This window comes from Petaurus breviceps, unplaced genomic scaffold (assembly GCF_028583685.1).
Source record: "Petaurus breviceps papuanus isolate PSGF00001 unplaced genomic scaffold, PetGlider_PUasm1.0 90752, whole genome shotgun sequence".
Classification (NCBI taxonomy): Eukaryota; Metazoa; Chordata; class Mammalia; order Diprotodontia; family Petauridae; genus Petaurus; species Petaurus breviceps.
Genome location: NW_027187336.1, coordinates 11,849,877 through 11,870,264, shown reverse-complemented (window position 1 = coordinate 11,870,264; position 20,388 = coordinate 11,849,877). Strand labels below are relative to the sequence as shown.

The 20,388-nt window shown below is 35.9% G+C and overlaps 1 protein-coding gene across 3 annotated transcripts in view; it reads left to right on the top strand.

Moving 5' to 3' along the window:
• The window catches only part of DARS1 (aspartyl-tRNA synthetase 1), a 93,804-nt gene that overhangs the window by 52,074 nt on the left and 21,342 nt on the right, over positions 1–20,388 (top strand). For all 3 annotated transcript variants that reach the window (XM_069067853.1, XM_069067854.1, XM_069067852.1), the window contains exons 5-8: positions 6,233–6,335; positions 9,667–9,747; positions 10,744–10,803; positions 19,851–19,962. In XM_069067853.1, the coding sequence (XP_068923954.1) occupies positions 6,233–6,335; positions 9,667–9,747; positions 10,744–10,803; positions 19,851–19,962 (356 nt within the window). The remainder of the gene's footprint in view (positions 1–6,232; positions 6,336–9,666; positions 9,748–10,743; positions 10,804–19,850; positions 19,963–20,388) is intronic.

Below are 20,388 nucleotides of genomic sequence, written 5' to 3'. Positions count from 1 at the left end.
CTGTTCAATTCCTTCACGTTCTTGGATAAAACTGTGTATTCATATGTATAAATGTTATTGAAAAGACACGTTTGTGGCCAGTAGGCTTTTCTGTTCAATATAACTATAAGGATATACTGACAGCTGCTGCTTTTTCTTTACAAAATGCTTTTTTCTCCAAACATGCTCTCTCATCTCTGGTCTAACAGTTTTCGGCATTCCAGACTATTGCTGTTATTGTCATTATTGTCATCATTACATCTCACTAAATTTCTGTGCTCACTTTCCTACCATCTTTGATTATTTTCTTCAAAATTTCAGCATATTTAACTACCTTGTATACATCTTCACCATTATGCAGTTGGGCTTGATTTTTAAAACTATTGAACCAACCAATACACAGTAAAAGTTTCTTAACCATCTACTTCATTTCCATTTTCTTTCACTTTCTTTTGTTTCTTTCACTTTAAGTAAACTAGAAGCTTTTGTCTGAATACTAAGAGAAATGGGTTTTTTAATTGTAATTTTCAGTCTATACATCTAAAAGATCATTTATGTTACTGTAAAACATCTATTCTTTGTAGTTTGGGGTGGCAGTGTGTGGGAGTGTTTTAAACTACACAAAGCTAAGACAGCTTTGCCTTTTTCTTTTATTTCATTAGCATATATTATGAAATTCTGTGGGCACTGACGAGATCTAATGAGGATTTTTTTAAGGATGGTAATAGGTTAATTGGTAACAGAGAAGGAACCGAGAATAGGTGATGATAGTGGGAGCAGTCAGATGGAGATGATAGAGGATGGGCTGGAGGCAACATTGTTTGGTTACCTCATCGTCAGAGACTGGGGTAAAAAAAGAGTGGCACAGCGAGCAGGTCTTGGTGAATTACCCTATTTTTGAGGTAAAGAGTGAGGCAAGCCTCTCAGCTGAGAGGGGGAAGAGTAGAGTGGGAGGTTCGAAGAGGGAAGAGGTTTAGAATAGATATTGTGGCAAGTAGAATAGGGAATCAGCTGAGGAGGAATAGGATTACTTTACCCAGGTGAGGACCCATTTGTGATTTGCTAACATAAATTTGTGGTGTAAGTATTCAACATGTTTTCAGGATTTCCTCCCATTCCATTCAGCGTGTCATTAGCTTTAAAGGAGGCAGATAGAGAAATTTAGGGCTGGAGCTGGGCAAGACATGATAATATGGCAAGGGCACAAAGAATTTAAGAGTAATAGTGTGTGGAGTTGAACTGATTCACTATGGGATTGAGACTTTGAAGGAAGGATAGAAGGGATGGGGGCCTAGAAAGGTACTGGAGGATTGGAGGTGAGGACAAAAAGTAGGTGGTGGCAAGATTGAGAGTATGACCATCCCTTTGTGTATCATATAGCTGGGGTGCAGGAGTATATCATGGGAATTAAGTGGATTGAGGAAAAGAAAATATATTGAGGGAACTTCATCATGTATGTTCAAGACTCTTAGAATAAACATAGGAGTTAGGACAGAAAGAACAACTGTGACTGGCTTAATTCAAACTGATCAAGGACTTAGCACATAGAATTGCAACAGATCCCGAGCCCATACCTCAATTCTTCACTACCACCCCTACCCCCGCCCCCAATGCTATGGAGATCTCAGCTGCAGGCCACAGCACCACAGTGGGAGCTGTGTCAGATAGTGCTGCAATGGACAGCGTTTTGTGCTGCAGAAGAACACGGGATCAGAGAGAAAAAGACAGGAGACATATCTGGACTTGAAATAGAGCTCAACCCCAAACTCCACTTCCCCGTCCTCCCAGAGCCTCAGTGAACCACATTACAAAAATCAACACAGTAACACCAGCACATCAGCTCTCTAAACGGGGAGTGCCAGGCCAGAAAATTGAGGAACAGAGGAAGCCAGACAGGAATCTGGAGGATGGGAGAGAGCAGAATGTGGCACTCCACGGGGAAAGAGCTCAGCATCCACATGAGGCCAGTTCTGTCCTTCCAGAAGTCATTTGCAGCAGAGACTTAGGCTGATGAACCATGAATTTCCCAGTAGGAGGAGTCTGGGACACACTTGGAAATCTAGCCCCCAAGGAAACTAACATTATAATAGGGAAAGGGGTCAGAAAATGAACAATAGGGGGAAATTATGGGACTTGGGGGAAGATTGGAATTTCCAAAGATCTCAGGAAGAATAAAACCCAAAAGGCCTTGAACATTAGCAGATAAATCATCAGGAGAAATAATAACAACCGACAGAAATATGGCATCCAGAATTTAGCAAATGTGTTCAGGCATTTTTGAATAAATGCTGCAAAACAAAGGGAAAAGAGGAGAATATGGAATCACAACATGATCTTCAGTGATTCAAGAGAGAAATGATAATTACGAGAGCAAAATTTATGGCTTGCACAGCAAAAATAATGGACAAAAAAGGGGGTCAGCTATGGCAAGTCTTCATCAAAGAAACAAAAGGGAACATTGGATTAGAAAGGCATACACACAGAAGTGAAAAACAAAACAGTAACACTAAAATAGAACATGCTTACTGTGTAAGCAAAACATACTCCTCTTAAACATAGGATGCATAGAGACAACCTGCCATAGGTCTTCCAGAAGAACACAAGACAAAAACTTAATATCAAAATGCAAGATTTAAGAGAATACCCGAGAACTTCTGGGCACAGAAAATGAAATGACCAGTTGGAAGAATTCATAGATTGCCTCAGAAAACAAACAAAAAACCATGATTTCAGACTCCAGGATATGTAATGATTATACTTAACAATTAAATTTAAAAATATCAAGTTCTGCCAGTAATCAGAAAAAAGTCTTTCACATACAGAGGAAATGACATTCAAACACTGCACCTACCAGAAAATGTAGGTGTTAATGTCATGATAGTATTCTGAAAAGCAGTGAAGCTCAGGATAAGAGTCCAGGATGACCTAACCTACTTTGCAAATTTGAGCTTAATTATAAATGAGAAAATATGGCTGTTCACTAAAAAAGAGGTTTTTGAAGCATTCTTGGAAAGAAAATCAGACCTGAAGAAATTTGTGTCTTAAATACCCCAGACAACAGATGCAGAAGGAGAGAATAAATGAAGCCCCCAAGGAAATAACAGCAACAGAATGACAACAGAGAAACCAGTAGGAGGCTTTTTTCTAAATGTACACAAGAAGACATAGTTGAAGGCATAAGTCAGCTGGAGGTAACAGTGAAGATGCTGCCCTGGAGCATTAAGGACAGAATCTCACAGCACCCTGTCTGTAGGTGAATTGATTTGGTTTGTTTTTATTTTGGTGGGACTAAGACAAAGTGGGAGGGCATATGAAAGGGAGGGAGAAGAACTGGGGACAAAAGGAAGTGTGGGGTGCCCCCCCCTCACATCAAGGGCTATCAACAAGAGGGAAATGACACTTGTGGTTTCAGGAAGAAAGGAGCCTGCAGGGGGAGTAGATGAGAAGGAAATGAAAAAGATTCAAGATGGAAGTGGAGGAGGGAAGCTTTGCTTTGGTGGTCCAAAGGACCTTTTGGAGTTCCTACAGATGAAGAGAGATGTTCTGTGAAGCAAGATAGGGACTTTGAGCTGAGTATTGTGTCAGGGATTTGGTTCTTGAAAAGACCACTCATTTTACCTTGGGAAGGGAATGAATTGTAATACCTAAGGGCATGGATCCAGGAAGGAGTTTTTGAGGAATCAGAATTTGCTCAAAGAGGGAATAGCATACACACTCAATTGTGTCTGAAAATCTGTCTTACCCTACAGGAAAATGGGGTGGGGGGTGATAGAAGGAAGGCAGATTGTGGGAGAGGGTAGTCAGAAGCAAAACACTAGGAGGGCCAGGATAAAAGGAGAGAGAGAATAGAATAAATGGGGGGGGGGGGGAGTGGGGCAAGAATAGGATGGAAGAATATACAGTTAGCAATAGTAAATGAAAAAAAGGTTTTGAAGCAAGTTTCTCTGATAAAGGCCTCATTACTCAAACATATAAAGAATTGAGTTAAATTTATAAAAAATAAGAGCTGTTCCCCAACTGATAAATGATTAAAAGATATGAAGTTTTCAGATGAAGTAATCAAAGCTATTAGCAGCCATATGAAAAAGGTGCTCCAACTCACTGTTGATTGGAGATATGCAAATTAAAACAATTCTGGCTTATACTTATTAGATTGGATAATAGGGAAAAAAGAGAAATGACAAATGTTAGAGGAGATGTGGGGAAAATGAGACATTAATGCACTGTTGGTAGAGTTGTGAACTGATTTAGCCATTTTGTAGGGCAATTTGAAACTATGACCAAAGTGGTATAAAACCATTCATATTCTTTGACCTAGCAATACTGCTACTAGGTCTGTATCCCAAAAGACATCAAAAACAAAAAAGAAAAGGACCTATATATACAAAAATATTTATAGCAGCTCTTTCCTGGTGATGAAGAATTGGAAATTGAGGGGATGCCTGAACAAATTGTGGTATGTGATAGTGATAGAATACTATTGTGCTGTAGGAAATGATGAGTAGGGGAGGGTAGGTGGCACAGTGAATAGAGCACCGGCCCTGGAGTCAGGAGAACCTGAGTTCAAATCCGGCCTCAGACACTTAACACAAAACTAGCCATGTGACCTTGGGCAAGTCACTTAACCCCAGTTGCCCTCCAAAAAGCAAAAAAGAAATGATGAGTAGAATGCTCTCAGAAAAACCTGGGAAAACTTACATGAACCGATGCAAAATGAAATGTACTGTGTCCAAAGTAACAGCAGTATTGTAAGATCATCGGCTATGAATGACAGCTATTCTCAGCAGTACAATGATCCAAGACAACTCTGAAGGATTTATAATGAAAAAATGCTCTCCCTCCCCAGAGAAAGAACTAATGGTGTCTGAATACAGATTAAAGCATACTTTTTTTAACTTCCTTTATTTTTCTTGAGGGATTTTTTTTGGGGGGGGGGTCTGTTTTCTTTTACATGTCTAATATGGAATTGTTTTGTATGACTACATACATGTATAACCTATATCAAATTGCTTGCCTTCTCAATGAGAGGGAAAAGCAGGGGCAAGGCAGGAACGGAGAGAATTTGGAACTCAAAGTTTAAAAACAAGTATTAAAACATTTTTTTACATATAATGTGGGGAAAAATAAAATACTAAATAAATTTTAAAAAAAAGAATTGGCATTGTTCTGGTAAGGCACAGTGGAGAAGAAGCAATGTCAGAAGCTCCCTAGGGAGGAGATTGCAGAATGGGTACCTTGGAAGTTTTAATTACATGAGAAATAGAGAGAATGGAAAGAGACTAAATAATTATAGAGGTCATGAACCAAAGAATGAGGGTCTTGAGTAGACAGAGAGGATGGATAATGAAGAGAAAAGTAATTAAAGAAATCCTATCTGGAAAGGGGTGTGAAAAGATGAATTTTTTGAATAACGAATAGGACTTGTTGAAGAGGATAAGAAGAAAGGGAACATCTACTTAACTGAGAGGGAAAAAGTGGGGGAAGAATTATATGACCACATAAAAGCAAGAAAGAAAAAGAAACGAGTGAGTAAAACCCCAAAGGGAAAGGGGTAACAATTAGAAGGGAAGGTTTGGGGGTGATAGGAAAAAAGCCAGTGGGAATAGGGCCACCTTAAAATAATGGTTTCTGCATTTCGGAAAACTTGAACAGCTTGAAAATACTCTTCACCGTCTTAAATCCCATTATACTTTGTTTGAATTACTTCTTTGAATTTATCATCATCCTATTTGTATTATACTTGTTTACATGACTTACCTTCCCTTCTCCTCTTCTAGATTGTTAGTCTCTTCATAGTCGATTTTCTGTTATAGTTTATGTTAAATTTTTGGTTGTTTATTAAATTGTTTTAGGATAGGTTTTAAGGCCATTTGTCTTTGCTATGGCATTTATATACTCTCAGCTGAGTACCTCTCTTAACAACCAAATGACAAAATAGATTTCAAGAAATAGAGAGACAAAGAGAAAAAAAATGTGTGTATTCACAATTATAAAATTAATTTCCCACAGTGGACTTTTGTATTTTTTTTAATGATTATGATCTTAGTAGTAAGTCAACCATCTAAGAATAGATCATTGACAGAAAAGCTTTCCCATTCTCAAAGTTGTATATTTTTTAGGTTTGATTTTTTATTATGTTCACACAATTACTAAATTATGACATCTCTGAAATTAAGTATTTTTTTCTGTGGGTAGGAGTCCAAATGAGTACTGATACTTGAGGATAATTTAAAGTTTACTGTTTTATTGACAGCATCAACAAAGAGAGCATCGTGGATATAGAAGGTGTTGTGAGAAAAGTGAATCAGAAAATTGGAAGCTGTACTCAGCAAGATGTTGAGCTTCATGTTCAAAGGGTAATTTTTTTTTATTAAAGTTGTACATCGAAATAAATTTAAGTAATTTTTATTAATAGTTTTTCAAATCAAATGTATGTTTTTAATGGAATAACTATACAGTGTGGTAAAGGGTATTTGAAATAAAAATCAGTAGAAACAAAAGCAGTATTGTTATCAGAATATGCTACAGAAAGGAAATTGATCAGGAGTTTGGGAAATGGATCAAAACCTGGCATAGAGGAATGATATAGTAGTGAAGGAAGATTTCAGTTGTGTAGACATCTGCTAGAACCCTCTACCAAAAGTACAGATACTATTTATTAACTTTAGTGATAATTTCATACTTTAAAAGGTAGAGAAACCAACAAAGGGAAATTCTAATATGGATTAGGTCCTTACCAACAAGGAGGAAATGATGGTAATCTTAAGAGAGAGTAACCCTTCCCTCTTAGAAGTTGTGCTAGTAGAGAGAAAAGCTAGGCATTTAGTCTTTGGAAAAACAGATCTGAAAGGGTTCAGGAAATGGAGATAGGTAGGATCTCATAGCTTAAGATTCAACAGGAATAAGACAATTATTGAATTGTCAAATCTATTATATTTAATAGATATAAAATCTCATTAGGATGTTTGGGGAAACTCAAGGAGCAGTTGTGGAGACACAAAGAAACTATTCCAAAGAGGAAGAAAAGAGAAAATTGTCTAAAAGACTTATGTGGATGCAAACAGCAGAGAATTAATCCACCAGCTTAGATTTTAAAAGAGAGTCATGGGAATGGAACAACAGATAGAGAGGCTGAATATAAAATCATGGCGTAGCCTTTTTAAGAGCAGTATCAAGCACTAAAACTCAACCTGGCAAAAAAAAAACTAAGGACTGCAATGAGGTATTTTTAAAGTTATAATAAGGTGGTTGTTAGGGTAGAAGGTATGATGATAACAGAGGGAAGATAGGGACACTGAATTCTTACTTTTCTTTCATTTATTCTGCCAAGGAGAATGGTTTTTGAACAGTAAAGGACAGAAAAATAATGTGGCTAATGGGGAGTTGAAACAAGATCTGTAGGGAAAAGCAGTAAAAGAACACCTGCCTCAGGTGAGCTACGTTTAGGGGTACTGAAAGAAGTGACAGATTTGATTGCTTCACCAGTCAGTGATATTTGAAAAATCCTGCAATATAGACAAGTCGCTCTGCTATTGGAGAAGGGTAGCTGTTGTCCTGATTTCCTTAAAAAAAAAAGAGAGAGAGAGAAGAGTAAAATTCACAGACTGTAAGTCACTTTCATTCCTGGTTAAGTCCTAGAGTATTATTAAAAGATTGGTCAGAGGAGGGGTGAGTAAGGATCACCAAGAGCAAGAATGAATCATGCAAATGAACTTAATTTCCTTTTTTTTTTCTTAACATGTTACTAGATAAAAATCAAAAGACAAAGGCTCATCCAGTTTTGGAATAGATGAATCATTGTGTACCAAATAGTCTGACAACTAGGTGGATTGACAGAACTGTTTGAATGGCCAGACTCAAAGAGCAATCATAATGGTGTTTAATGTCAACTTATGAAGGGGGGCTTTTTGTAAAGTATCCCAAGGACTTGTGCTTCACCCTATGCTATTTAATATGTTGGTCAGTTTATTAAAGTAAATGTATAATTCACATGCTTATCAGATTTATAAGTGACACAAATGTAAAAGAGATAACTACCACATTGTATGATAGTTAAGATCCAAAAATATATTGACAGAATAGAATGTTGGACCAAAACTAATCTACTAAAATTTAATAGACATAAAATCTCGTTCTTGGGTTTAAAACATCAGCCTCAGAAGTCTAAATTGGGGGTGGCTTGGTTAATACAGCATTTTACCTGAAAGAGATCTGAAACTTTGTATAACAGAGGCTCAATATGACTCAACAACCAAAAAACACAAATGCATTTTATGTTGTGTTAAAAGAAGCTAATATTGGGGCAGCTAGGTGGCGCAGTGAGTAAAGCGCTGGCCCTGGAATCAGGAGGACCCGAATTTGGTTCCAGCCTCAGACACTTAACACCCACACAAAAAAACTAGCCGTGTAACCTTGGGCAAGTTACTTGACCCCAATTGCCCTCCAAAAAGGCTCAAAAAAAAAAGCTAATATTATTGTCAGGTCTTAAGCGATGCTAAGTCTCACTGTACACTGGTCTGTTTATACAACATCTGGACTATTATGTCCAGTTCTGGGATTCACTTTTTAGGAAAGACATTGACAAGCTGGAGAGCATTCAGAAGAGGGCTACTAGGATAGTGAATTACCTTGTAATCATGTGATACAGGATCAGTTGAAAGGGCTGGGGAAGGGAAGACTTAGAGGTTTGAGGGATTTGATTTGGGGGGCTGGTTTATTGAAGAAGAATTAGATTTTTTTCTGTTTTATTTCAGAGGACAGAATTAAGAGTAATAGGTGAAAACTGCAAAGAGGTAGATTTAGGCCTGATGTAACAAAAAAGCTTCCTAAGAACTAGACCTATCCAAAAGTAAAACATACTGCCTCCCTCCTCCCCCCCATCTTCTTCTGCCCAACAGAGGACTTCAGCCAAAGGCATTATAACTACCTTTGGGGAACATATTATAGAGAGCATTCTTATTGGGGGGTGGATTGGACTTGATATTCTGTGATTCTCAAGTTAGGTTTGTTTTTAAATTAAAAACTGTCACTATCTAATTCTCTTTTGTGTAGAGTGAACAATAATATTCTATAAACATACCAATTATAGAATCTCAGACATTTTGAAGTATAGGTACTTAGACCAGTCAAAACAGTAGAAGAAAAATCCTTTGTCAGTGTTCTGTTCTATTCTCTTATTGAATTGTCAAAACTGATGATGCCAAGTTTGGAACAACATACTTTTCTTTGAGTTAACCAAAAGAGCTTTATTTCACCATGTGTTCCAGAGAAGGTGAAAAAAAAAACAAAAATACTTGGGTTTAGTTTTTGTTTTCAGATAATGGATCATCAATGGAGTATTTAAAAATTAGGGACAGGACAGAAACGGGTTTTAGAATAAAAAGGACAGTAGCTATTACCTTGTGTAGAACATAAGATATAGTAAAGGTGAAATAAAGCATTAAAAGGAGACTTGTATAAAGCATATGGAGTTGAGTAGAAATAGGGGAAATAATGTAGGTGAGCCAAATCGGTCCTTAAGAGTGGAGATAAATAACTTAGAGTTGGTACACTGCTTAGTTAGCTTTCCTCAGTTTCACTTAAAGATTTATGGAAATAGTGCATCATATTTTACCAGTATGGACCGTTTTATACATAGTATGCTGTATTTCTGTGTCCGTTATATTTGTGATATTGTTTCAATTTCAGATTTATGTGATTAGTTTGGCTGAACCCCGCCTGCCCTTACAACTGGATGACGCAATTCGACCTGAAGTGGAGGGAGAAGAGGTGAAAAATTTGTCTTTGAAATAACTGACCTTACCCTGTATTTTTAGTTAGCAACCATTTGAAAGCATGATACTTTAATATAACATTAAAATCAGTCTATATTTATCTTAAACTTTTTTCGTGTCACCTACTATCTTTTCTTAATCTCCTCTTGCTACCCGGACCATTGAGGTCAATGTAGTCTTTGGAACCCAGCTCTCATTAGAAAAACATGTAGTCACTACATCTAAGAAAGGGAAATTCACAATGGGTGGCAGATAACTTCATGAAATAGAGAAGGGCCTTTAAGAATCAGTTGGGGCGGCTAGGTGGTGCAGTGAATAGAGCACCAGCCCTGGAGTCAGGAGGACCTGAGTTCAAATCTGACCTCAGACACTTAACACAAAACTAGCCATGTGACCTTGCGCAAGTCACTTAACCCCAATTGCCCTCCAAAAAGCAAAAAAAAAAGAATCAGTAACCACATATTCAGTGTCATTTCTCTTTTCTAACTTCTCTTGAATCTTTTTCTTTCTCTTTTCTCTTTCTGTCCTGTCCCTTTTCATCACTAGCCTTTCTCTGGTCCTCCTTCCCAGGTATTGCCATCCTTTTGAGTCAGGAAGTCCAGTACATTGAATAAAAATGGAAGTAATTCTGAATTAGGGGTCTGGAAATAACAGTGTCATCATACTCCCTTTTTCTAACTCCAGCTCTGCACTGATAAAGGAGGTTCTATTGCCATGGATTGTACCTCCCAAAGAAACTGAGTATCATTTCATTTGGCAATTGATATGGCATGCTCTCAGTGATCTTAGTAAATCATCATCATCGTCATCATCATCATTTTTTTTTGTTGTGTTTTAATGGCTTATGTTAAAACAACTGTTTACTATTCTGTGCTTTTATTACTTTAGTCTGTAAACTGTTGAGGAAAGTCAATAAAATATAAAATACTCTAATAATTCTAATTAAATTTTTTTGTTTTAATTTAAGGAAATTTTATTGATCTGTTTTTAGGAAGGAAGAGCTACTGTTAATCAGGATACAAGACTAGATAACAGGGTCATCGATCTTAGGGTAAGATTAATTTTCTTTTCCATATTGTTGAATTTATTATTAACTGGACAAGGCCATGTGAGAGATTGGTGACCTCATATATTGGGAAGTACATAAAAAATAGTTAAAGGCATAAAGAAAAAGTATTTTGGGATAATAACTGGTTAGACATTTACTTACAGATGGATAAGGTAATACAGCAAACTTAGTCTTTTGCTGCCTCTTTACCCAAATAAAATGCGATGACATCAGAGAGTGTGGAAATAGAGATTTTTTTTTCCCCCAAGGGACATGAGGCTAGATAGAACTAAGCAAAGTACATACTTCTTTTTTTGACGCTTACTCCAGGAAAGTCAAACAACCATCATATATTTTCTCTGACTGATAAGGAATGTGTCCCCAAAGCTCAAAGGACTTTCCCTCCACCATCTGCAAACTCTATTCACTTATCTTCTTTCACTGCTGGACTTCAAGAAAGATTGGTCTAAACTTAACTCTTCTACACCATTTATTCATTCATTCCTCAGAACCTTGCACTGTGGCTTCCCCTCTATCACTATTAAAATAGTCTTCAAATTCAGTGGCTTTTTTTTTTCTTCAGTCTTTACCCTCCTTTATTCTCTCTGCCTTTGGCTTCCTTGACTCTACTCAGCTGTCTCTTTCACATATTCCTTTTCCTAACTTATAAATATGAGAGTCCTGTTCTTGGCCCTCTTTTTTTATACATACATATACACACTCTCTTTAGAAATCTTAGCTACTCCTATGATTTTTAAGAATCATTTTTATGTGGATGATTCCCAGTCCCAGATGTACATTCTCAGCCTCTCATTTTCACCTATTTCCTACACATTTTCACTTTATGTCTTATCAACACTTCAGTGTCAAGTGTTCAAAACCAAACCAGTGTTGCATCCCTGGTCATGACATCTTAGAATTGAGAGGAAAATTTGAGGTCATCTAGTCCAACCTATATTTAAACTCCCTCCCTGTCCTTTTCTCCTCCTTTGGCTTTTAGAGGCACTGTTGTCCTTCTAATCACTCAGTCTGAAAATTTAAGTCATCTGACTCCTCCTTCTCCTTCATCTTCACATCCAGTCAATGATCATGTCCTCTTAATTCTACTTCTTCTGCCTCTTCAATCTGTATCCTTCATTCTGGCTGCCACCATCCTAGTTGAGGCCTTAATCTCACCTACCTTTTAGCTAGACTATTTTTATATATTCCTAACTGGTCTTCCTGCCCCATTGTCTCTCCCTTCTGGTGTATCCCACTTCCAGAATAATTTTTTAATACACTACAATGATTACCTCACTTCCCAAAATAAAAATGGAAATTTGTAGCTTGGCATTGAAGTTTTTCTGTAATTTAATGATAATCTACATTTCCAGTTTTATCTCAATGATATCTTTTGCATGCTCCACATTTCCACCAAAGCAATTTACTCATTCTTGATATTTTTGTATACTATTTTGCCTAAGTTCACACTGTCATCCATGCCCAGAATGGATTCTCCCACCCTATCTCAGTTAAATTCCGTTCACGAAACCCTATCATCTGTTTGTTGGTATACTTCTCTTTATTATGGCCTTGAAACCTTTCTTCCCTCACTAGCTGTAGTATTTTTTTTTGAATACCTCTTTTCACTATATTCTGACTTGTATTAAAGTTTGTGTATGTGTTTCCTATCAGTAGATTCTAAGTTTCCTTGAGGTCAGAGTTTATTTTTATATCAATAGTGCCATCTACAAAGTAAGCTTAATAAATGTTAAGATGAAGTAAGAATTAATTCTCATTTTTATTTATTAATAAATTAAGATTTATAAAGGAAAATCATGGCCCAGTTTTTAAATGGATGTGCTAAAGTGATGTTAAAAGTTCTTTTGATATTGGCTAGGCCATGAAATACTGGACTCACTGATTTAATGTGGTAAAAGTAGTTGGTACTAGTGGTTTTTGCAGTAGTCTCATTGGTCTTCTTTTTCCCTTCAGATTCTGGTTTGGTTTGCAAGTGAAAAGTTCGGTGGTTTCATCATTGTAGTAAAACCAATGTCATCTTTCTTACTTAATATCCTAACCACATCTTCCTCCTTTTCAAATTTGTTAACATTGTTTCATCATTTATTCTACTTGTTTTTTTTTTTACCTTTAAAAATCCTTTCTAATTATTTTCCTTTCTTTCTTGTCTGCCCTTATACTCAGATTCTATTCCTATTTGACTCTTGTCTCTTGTTTTGTCCCCTTCCCTTTATGTCACTTTTTGCATTTGTTTAAGAGCATTAGTAGTAATCATGTGACCAATTTTCCTCTTTCAAAAAACCCCAAGCCCAGCTGTCATGTATTTTTATATTGTGCTTTGTTTGTTCATTCTTTTCTTCATTAATGCTTCAAGATTCTACATATTCTGTAATTCGCTACTTTTTAGGTAAGCATCATGTATAGTATAATTCCAGTGCATATCACTAAACCACTGATGAGTTGAAAATCAGATCCAATTAGTCTTTGTAAGCATTGACTTGGAAAAATGAAAATTTTTAAAATAACTAGTAAGTTTATTTCTGACTTAAGTACCACTGTTTTCCTGGAATCATGAAATCCTTGGAAACCTAGGAAGAATACTACAGATTCTGATTTGGGGCCTTCCTCAGTTGAAAATTTCTGATATCACTTGTCTCTTCCACCCTTTCCTTTTCTTAGTCTTTGGCTCTCATCTTTAGTGGACTGACATAAAATTAACCTGGGAAAAAATATTAAGGCAAATTTTATGTTACCAAGCAAATATGAATAAAAATTGTCTTTGTATTTGTCTTGTGCTCAGCAAAATCTCACAGGACACATCTAGTTTGGGTGTCCAGAGCCATTAGGGGACATTTCTGCTTAGAAGGGTCAGAAATGGGGAGAGAAGGGAGCATGAAACCAAGGCAAATAATTGAATATGCCTGCCCTGTGAGCCATCTGGAGAATGGAGGAGGTTTTCATGTTCTGGGAGCAGTCTTATTTAGTCAACAGGTGTTTGTATTGAATGGTTGTTTTATATGCCTCATAATATTCTAAACACTATAGAAGAAGATACAAAAGATAGTGTCCCTACTTTCAAAGAACTTTTGACTTTGTGGTAGACACAAAATATAAACTCTTACAACAATTGAGAATGATGTAAGTGAGTATATAATCAAATGGTAAATTTTACTTTATGGAGAATTGTTACAGATATTAAGAGGCAGCAGGTGAGACTTGTTCATAGAAACCAACCCAACCAATAGAAATTGTTTCATGATGCCGGAAAAACTGGTCTGTATTAGCATGCATGTACATAATGGTCATATACTTTTGAGTGTAACCTACTCTTTCCCTTTAATCCATTAGAATTAAGCATATGTTGGAATGTTGTGGCACATACCTTCCTGAAGTGTTATAGGACTTCTCTTTACACTTACATAACAGCAAAACGAAAACAAAAAAAGCAGTTGAAACCCTTTCCTGCTAAGACTGCCTTAGCTCATGGTTTCTCAGGTTCTTGGTGCCTTGAAGGCCAGCAACAAGGATTTATGTATCACTTTGATATTCAATAGCTTCTTGAAATACATTTCAGATATTAATTCAAAGCTATCTTGTCCCTTTTCCATTTCTTTTATGCCTTATAACTTGAAAAAATATAATAAAAAAATATAGCATCTAATGCAGCATTTAGCCCTAAACTGACAGGAAGTCTTATGTGACAGTACCAAGCAAAAGCTATGGTGGGTGTGATTAAGATGGCAAACTATAAATGGTTTTTAGAGCAACAAGCTTCACTTAACATAAAAGTAATTGGTTGTGGGAAGTTTAATGATTTTAGTAGAACTAGAGGCTGGGTAATAAAGATTGAAATTGTTTTCATTTTCTTGTCTCCTTTTAGAGCTCTTGAAAAATCAGAAAATTTTACCTTTTTTTTATATCTTCAAACACTTTCAGAGGTCCTCGGGGAAATGCATTATACTGAATATCAAATGCTTTCCCTCCTTTCTTCAGATTTGTCTGTGATTCATTCAGAATGCCAATATCATTTTAATAACATTATTTTAATAAATTGCTAGTGGAGGAAAAAGACCCATATTTTAGGAAAATTTCCTGTAAAATAGAAAAATGGTCTCTTGTCTATAAGGAATGGCGCAGGCATTTTACGGAGCCAAGTTCAGAGAAAAAGGGATATTTAAAGTAAAAGACTACCTACCTGACCCCTTAAAAAGTAAAGAAAACAAGTTCCCTGCTTCCAGTTGTCCTGTGAACCTCCTGAAACATACCTAGTACTTAATCATACAACTCTTGTTACTAAGTTTTAAGGAGTATATTTCTAGGTTAGTGAAGTTAGTGCGTAATTTTTACCTTAATGACATTTTTGAACTTTGACATTTTAAGATCCCAAACTTATTTTCTGTTTGTGATGAGACAGTAAGAATAACTAAAAATGACTGTTCCCAAAGGTTCTGTGTCTTTTTGTAAACCATGATACTTTCCCTGTAATGAATAAGTAGCCTTTTTATTTAGCCTGCCTTTATGTTTAGTAGAAAGTTGAAAAAAATGTAGATGTGTAAAATGTAAGTTTCTGATGTTAGTATGTAAGTATTTATACAATTATAATGTTTTTGGTTTTTTATTTACTATAAAATTGAAACCTATGTAGGGATGTAAAATTAGGTATTTAAGGTAATTATGCTTCAGCTTCCCAGCTAAAAAACAAAGATCAGATTCTGACTTCTTAACACCATGATAAAAAGACGAACTTTTTAAAAGCACCTTTTAAAAACGAAGCTTACATATACAATTTCATTGTTTAAAAGCACTTTCTTTTACAAACTCATTTTATACTGCAGTATGAAATTGCATCATTTTGATATTTTAATTGTCACATTCTCCAACTGTAATTAGAAAAAAAATCAGTTGATAGTCACTCATAATGGGAAAAATACTTCTGTGAAAAGAATCATTTATGTTCTCTTAAATATATTTTTTATGTAAAATCAAAAAAGTCCTTATTTTAAATTTTTTTAAGCAAAAATAATGCCACTTGCCTACCTTTGTAAACCATATACCTTCAACTGTCTGTTGTTATAGATCCTTTTTATAACCAAGAACATGATTTTGCTTTAGGCGAAATGTATCTGTGACCATAAAGTCAAATTTTTCTTTGTAATGTTAATTGCCTCATGGGAATGAACAACGCAGAATTGAACTTCATTGACACTTTTCTTAAGCAACTGGGATGGACAGCCCAAACTTAACTAGTGGAATATGATTCTTTTAGCAGTAGTATCTGTTTTCTATGTAGTGAGTAGTAGGAGAATGTTTTTTTTCTATTATTATATTCCTAGGTCACACTTTCATTTCCTTCTACATATTTTTAATCACCTTTCCTTTAAACTTTTCTTGGATGACATTTCTCTTTTCACAGTCCATCAAATTATCAATATCCAGTTTAATGTTAAAAAAAATTCAATTCAGTAAACATTTAACAAATGTTTGCATATAGATATTATACTATTGGGTGTATGAAAACAAAAATGAAAGAGCTCCTACCAGCCAGTAGCTTACATTATGCTAGGAGGATATAACATGTGGACAATAATATACAAGGTAATTGAAGAGGGAGGAACTCTTAACAAATGGTGAAGATTAATAAAGTTTAAAGGAGTTATTTTGGGAAACATGATAGAGAATCAAATCAAGAAAAAATAAGAAAATTGCTATGTAGTATTCGATAATAAATTTAGAGTGAACCTATTTGGCACTCTATTACTAGTTCCTCCAGCATTCACCTCTGGAGTAAGATCCTAGAAAGTATTGGGTAGGTATGGACGGGTGTTGGGGATTGATGAGCAAGAACAATGGGAAAGAACAAATGGGCAGAGTTTTTCAAGAGTTGAAGGATAGCAAATTGTCATACTGCTTAATTTATAGGGCTAAAACTGGAGAGAGAAAAGTAAACCCAAAGCAGGGATAATTAACCTGTAGAAGAAGAGATTAAAGGATTATTTAAAAATAGGACTGAGACCAGTGGAAATACAGGAGATTATGATAAGGTAGGAAATTTTCACAGTTCGAGAGCATGGAAGTAAGTAATAGTGATATCTGCTATGTTTGAGGTAGAGCAAAACTTTAGGCTACCCAAGTTGAAAAGGCTGATGAACTGGGAGCCCAGAGTGTTCAGAAGCTCAGTATTTGAGATACTAAGTTTGATGAATATGAAAGCAAAGGTGAAGTAAAGAAGAAAACTAAGCCAAATACTGAACTCCTTGAGAAAGGGGAGAAATAATGACTTGGAGGCTAGTAGAAAACTAACACATATCCTGACAGTGTTATAGACAGAAAGTACACTTTGAAAGAAGAAGTTGCTGATTGATGGTGGCAGAGGGGAAAGGTTTGGAAGTGGCAATAAAGAGTATGCTAACTCCTCTTCATAGACGCAGGAGAGGCTGGCAAGGGGTAATATATCTTCAGGGGAAAAGCCAAGTTTTTCTCAGCACAGTAAGATAGAAAGTATATGATACAAACATATTTAAAAAGAAAAGAATTGTTAACAATGAGACAGGGAGGGTAAAGAATAGAGATTAGGGATTGGATAAGGGTTAGCTGAAAAAGTATAGGGAAAGATGTTTGCTTTAGCTAGCAGTAACTTCGAATTACAAGGATTAGGAAATAGGAGGGGGGAATTTGCTAGCCTTAGGATGAGTTATATAAGGTAGTCACTTGATTAGAACAGGGAGCTGGGTCAATTAATGGTGATGACATTTGGGTAGGTCCACTTTGAAGAAGGTCACAGATCCAGTGTGCTTCTTCAACTACCGTCTCACTCTTCCATCCATCTCCAGTATGCTGCTTGAGATGGACTGTTACCAGGCATGAGACAGTTAATGTGGCAGCTGGGTGTACCAGCTAATGTACCAGTTAATGTGGCAGCTGGGTGTGTGATGAAGAGGCCTCAAGTCCCAGGCAACATTTGGGCCACTTGATTTGGTTATTCTACCCCATAATTCCAGTGAATGCCTGTGGCCCAAGCCAGGGAAGTAGTGTTAGTGACAATAGTTGTAGTACCTGCTTTTTCCTCCTCAGTGATAGCTGCCACCTATCTGGACTCTTAAACATGAGGGGACTGTGGAGTTGGGGCAGTCCAAAGCAGATAGTGATTTCTAAATGGCAATGAGATCCAGGTCATGAAGGGTAAAAGTGGTTGCCATTTTGCCCCATGGCAGCTAGGAGAGCAATGAAAATTCCCAACATCTGTCGCAGAATTTTCATCTTTTGAATATTTGGCAGAAAGTAGAATAGCCTAACCACTGTATAACCAAGGAAAAAATAGAGGAAGTTGCTCTGACATCATAGAATAGTACAAAGGAAACTTAGAATTTACTTTACAGATAAGAAACTTGGTCCCACAAAAGTGAAATGACTCGTCCACAGTTTCACAGTTGGCAGGATGAGGACTCCCAGCCTGTCTTCTGACTCCAAGCACAGCGCTTTTTCCATTGTGCCACGCTGCCTCTCCTTAGTTCATATTCTATTTGGCAAGAGGCCAAAATGAATTTAGTTAGGCTAACTAAGTGAGAGAAAGTGTGGCAGTAAAATTCCCGTGAATTTTACATGGTTTAAATCAAACTAAATTTTGGTAAAGATGTTTCTTTTGCAGTGAAGGTGAAACCAACTTTTTTTTTAATGGGTTACTGGGCTTTCTTAATTGAAGGTTATGCAGTTTGTTTTGATTGGATGAAAAGAATGTCACAAAACCACATATGAAGTGAAAACCACAAGTTTCTCTCTCTAACTGAAAATGCATATACCTTGAAAATGAACAAGTAAACATTGTGATGAATGACGCAAATCTTTTTTGAACAGTTCCTCATTTGTGTGAAAAATTATTAGTAAGTGCATTTTAAGCATATCTTTAGAATGTGAATAAATAAAACATATGTACATTCAGTCAGATTCAAATGGTTATGAAAAATTATAGCATTAGTGGTATATTTCAGTTTGAAGATGGGACAACTGCAGCATAACCCTTCTTAATTAACTGTTTGACAAGCATTTGGGGATATAAGTTTAAAGTGTTGTAAATGAGCCAGTTCTTGAGTTCCTTCTAATGAGATCACAGAGAATTAAAGTCTTTCCAGTTTTGCTGCTACATCCCATTCACAAGACTGGCTCAGTTGGATTGATGGTCATACATGTGGCTAAAGCCCCAACTTGTAGACCAAGAAAATTCACTACCATTGGTCCTGACATGCTTTTTGATATGAAACTCCAAGTCATATAACTGCACTACCTGTGAGCCAGAAACATACAGAAATTCTAATCCAGATAACAATGACCTCTTTGGCCTCATATATCAACTGAACTAATTAATGTCCATTTTAGAGTAGAGACATAAGAAAGTAAAGGATAGCAAAAAGGGGAGGATTGTGTTTTTTTTTTTTTTAAGTATAATAGAGTGCCACCAACAGTTACTATAAGTGCTGTTCACAGCTCTATCATAAGTTATTTAACCTTTTTTATATGAGACCGTCTTCACTTTTTTTTATTGTGCTTTCAAATAGTTTTGTATAGTTAAACAATTTCCTTTTGACCTTGACTGTGCAAAAGCAGGGATAGCTATGCTGGTAATAAATGGAATGAGTATACTGGTGGTTTTGTTTTTAATTGAATATATGAAAATTTTTAAATGAAGGAAGAATATGCAATTTTTCTAAAGTGTTTTTATTTCTGAAAGAAAAAAAATTTTTAAGAATCCGCTTTTCCTAAGCTAGCTTTTTACTAGGTAATGCATAGGTCAGTGCTACATCCTACTTATTGAATTAGCATTTTCATCCTTTCTTTGAAATAGAAGCAGTTGTGTGCTTCTAAATTCAAGACACTGTCTACATGGAATGGGGGTTTTATTAATTGCTGAAAATTGTATTACTTTCCTGAAACCTCTTAGAGTTTGATTTGCCTGGTAATGATTTCTTTGTGCTTTAATCTTATTTTATTGATTTAACATACAAAATACCATTTATCCATTAAATTGTTTTAAAATTCATTATTTACTTCTCTTACAGACATCAACTAGTCAGGCAATCTTCCGTCTCCAATCTGGTATCTGCCACCTCTTCCGTGAAACTCTGATTCACAAAGGGTTTGTAGAAATCCAAACCCCCAAAATCATATCAGGTATTTCTCTAAATTTGCAAAATTGAAATTGCACTACCCAAAGTTGAGATTGTACAGTGGACAGAGTGCTGGGCTTAGAGTCAGGAAGACTTGAGTTCAAATCTTAGTAAGCTACAGAATCCTGGGCAAGTCATTTAACATCTATCTGCCTCTATTTCCTCATCTATAAAATGAGGATAATAATATCTCTATCTCACAGGGTTCAATTATGAGGATAAAAATGAGGTGATATTTGTGAGGTTGGCTATATAAATGCAAACTTAATATTATTATTTCATTTTTCTTAATTGATGTGTTTGAGAAGGCCTATTCTCCATAATATTTTTTATCATCAAACTACCAATGTGTTTCCACCAAATTTAACTCATTTCTCTTATTTTTAAGAGGTTTTATGTCATATAAAGTAGTTTTAAAGTGAAGCAATAC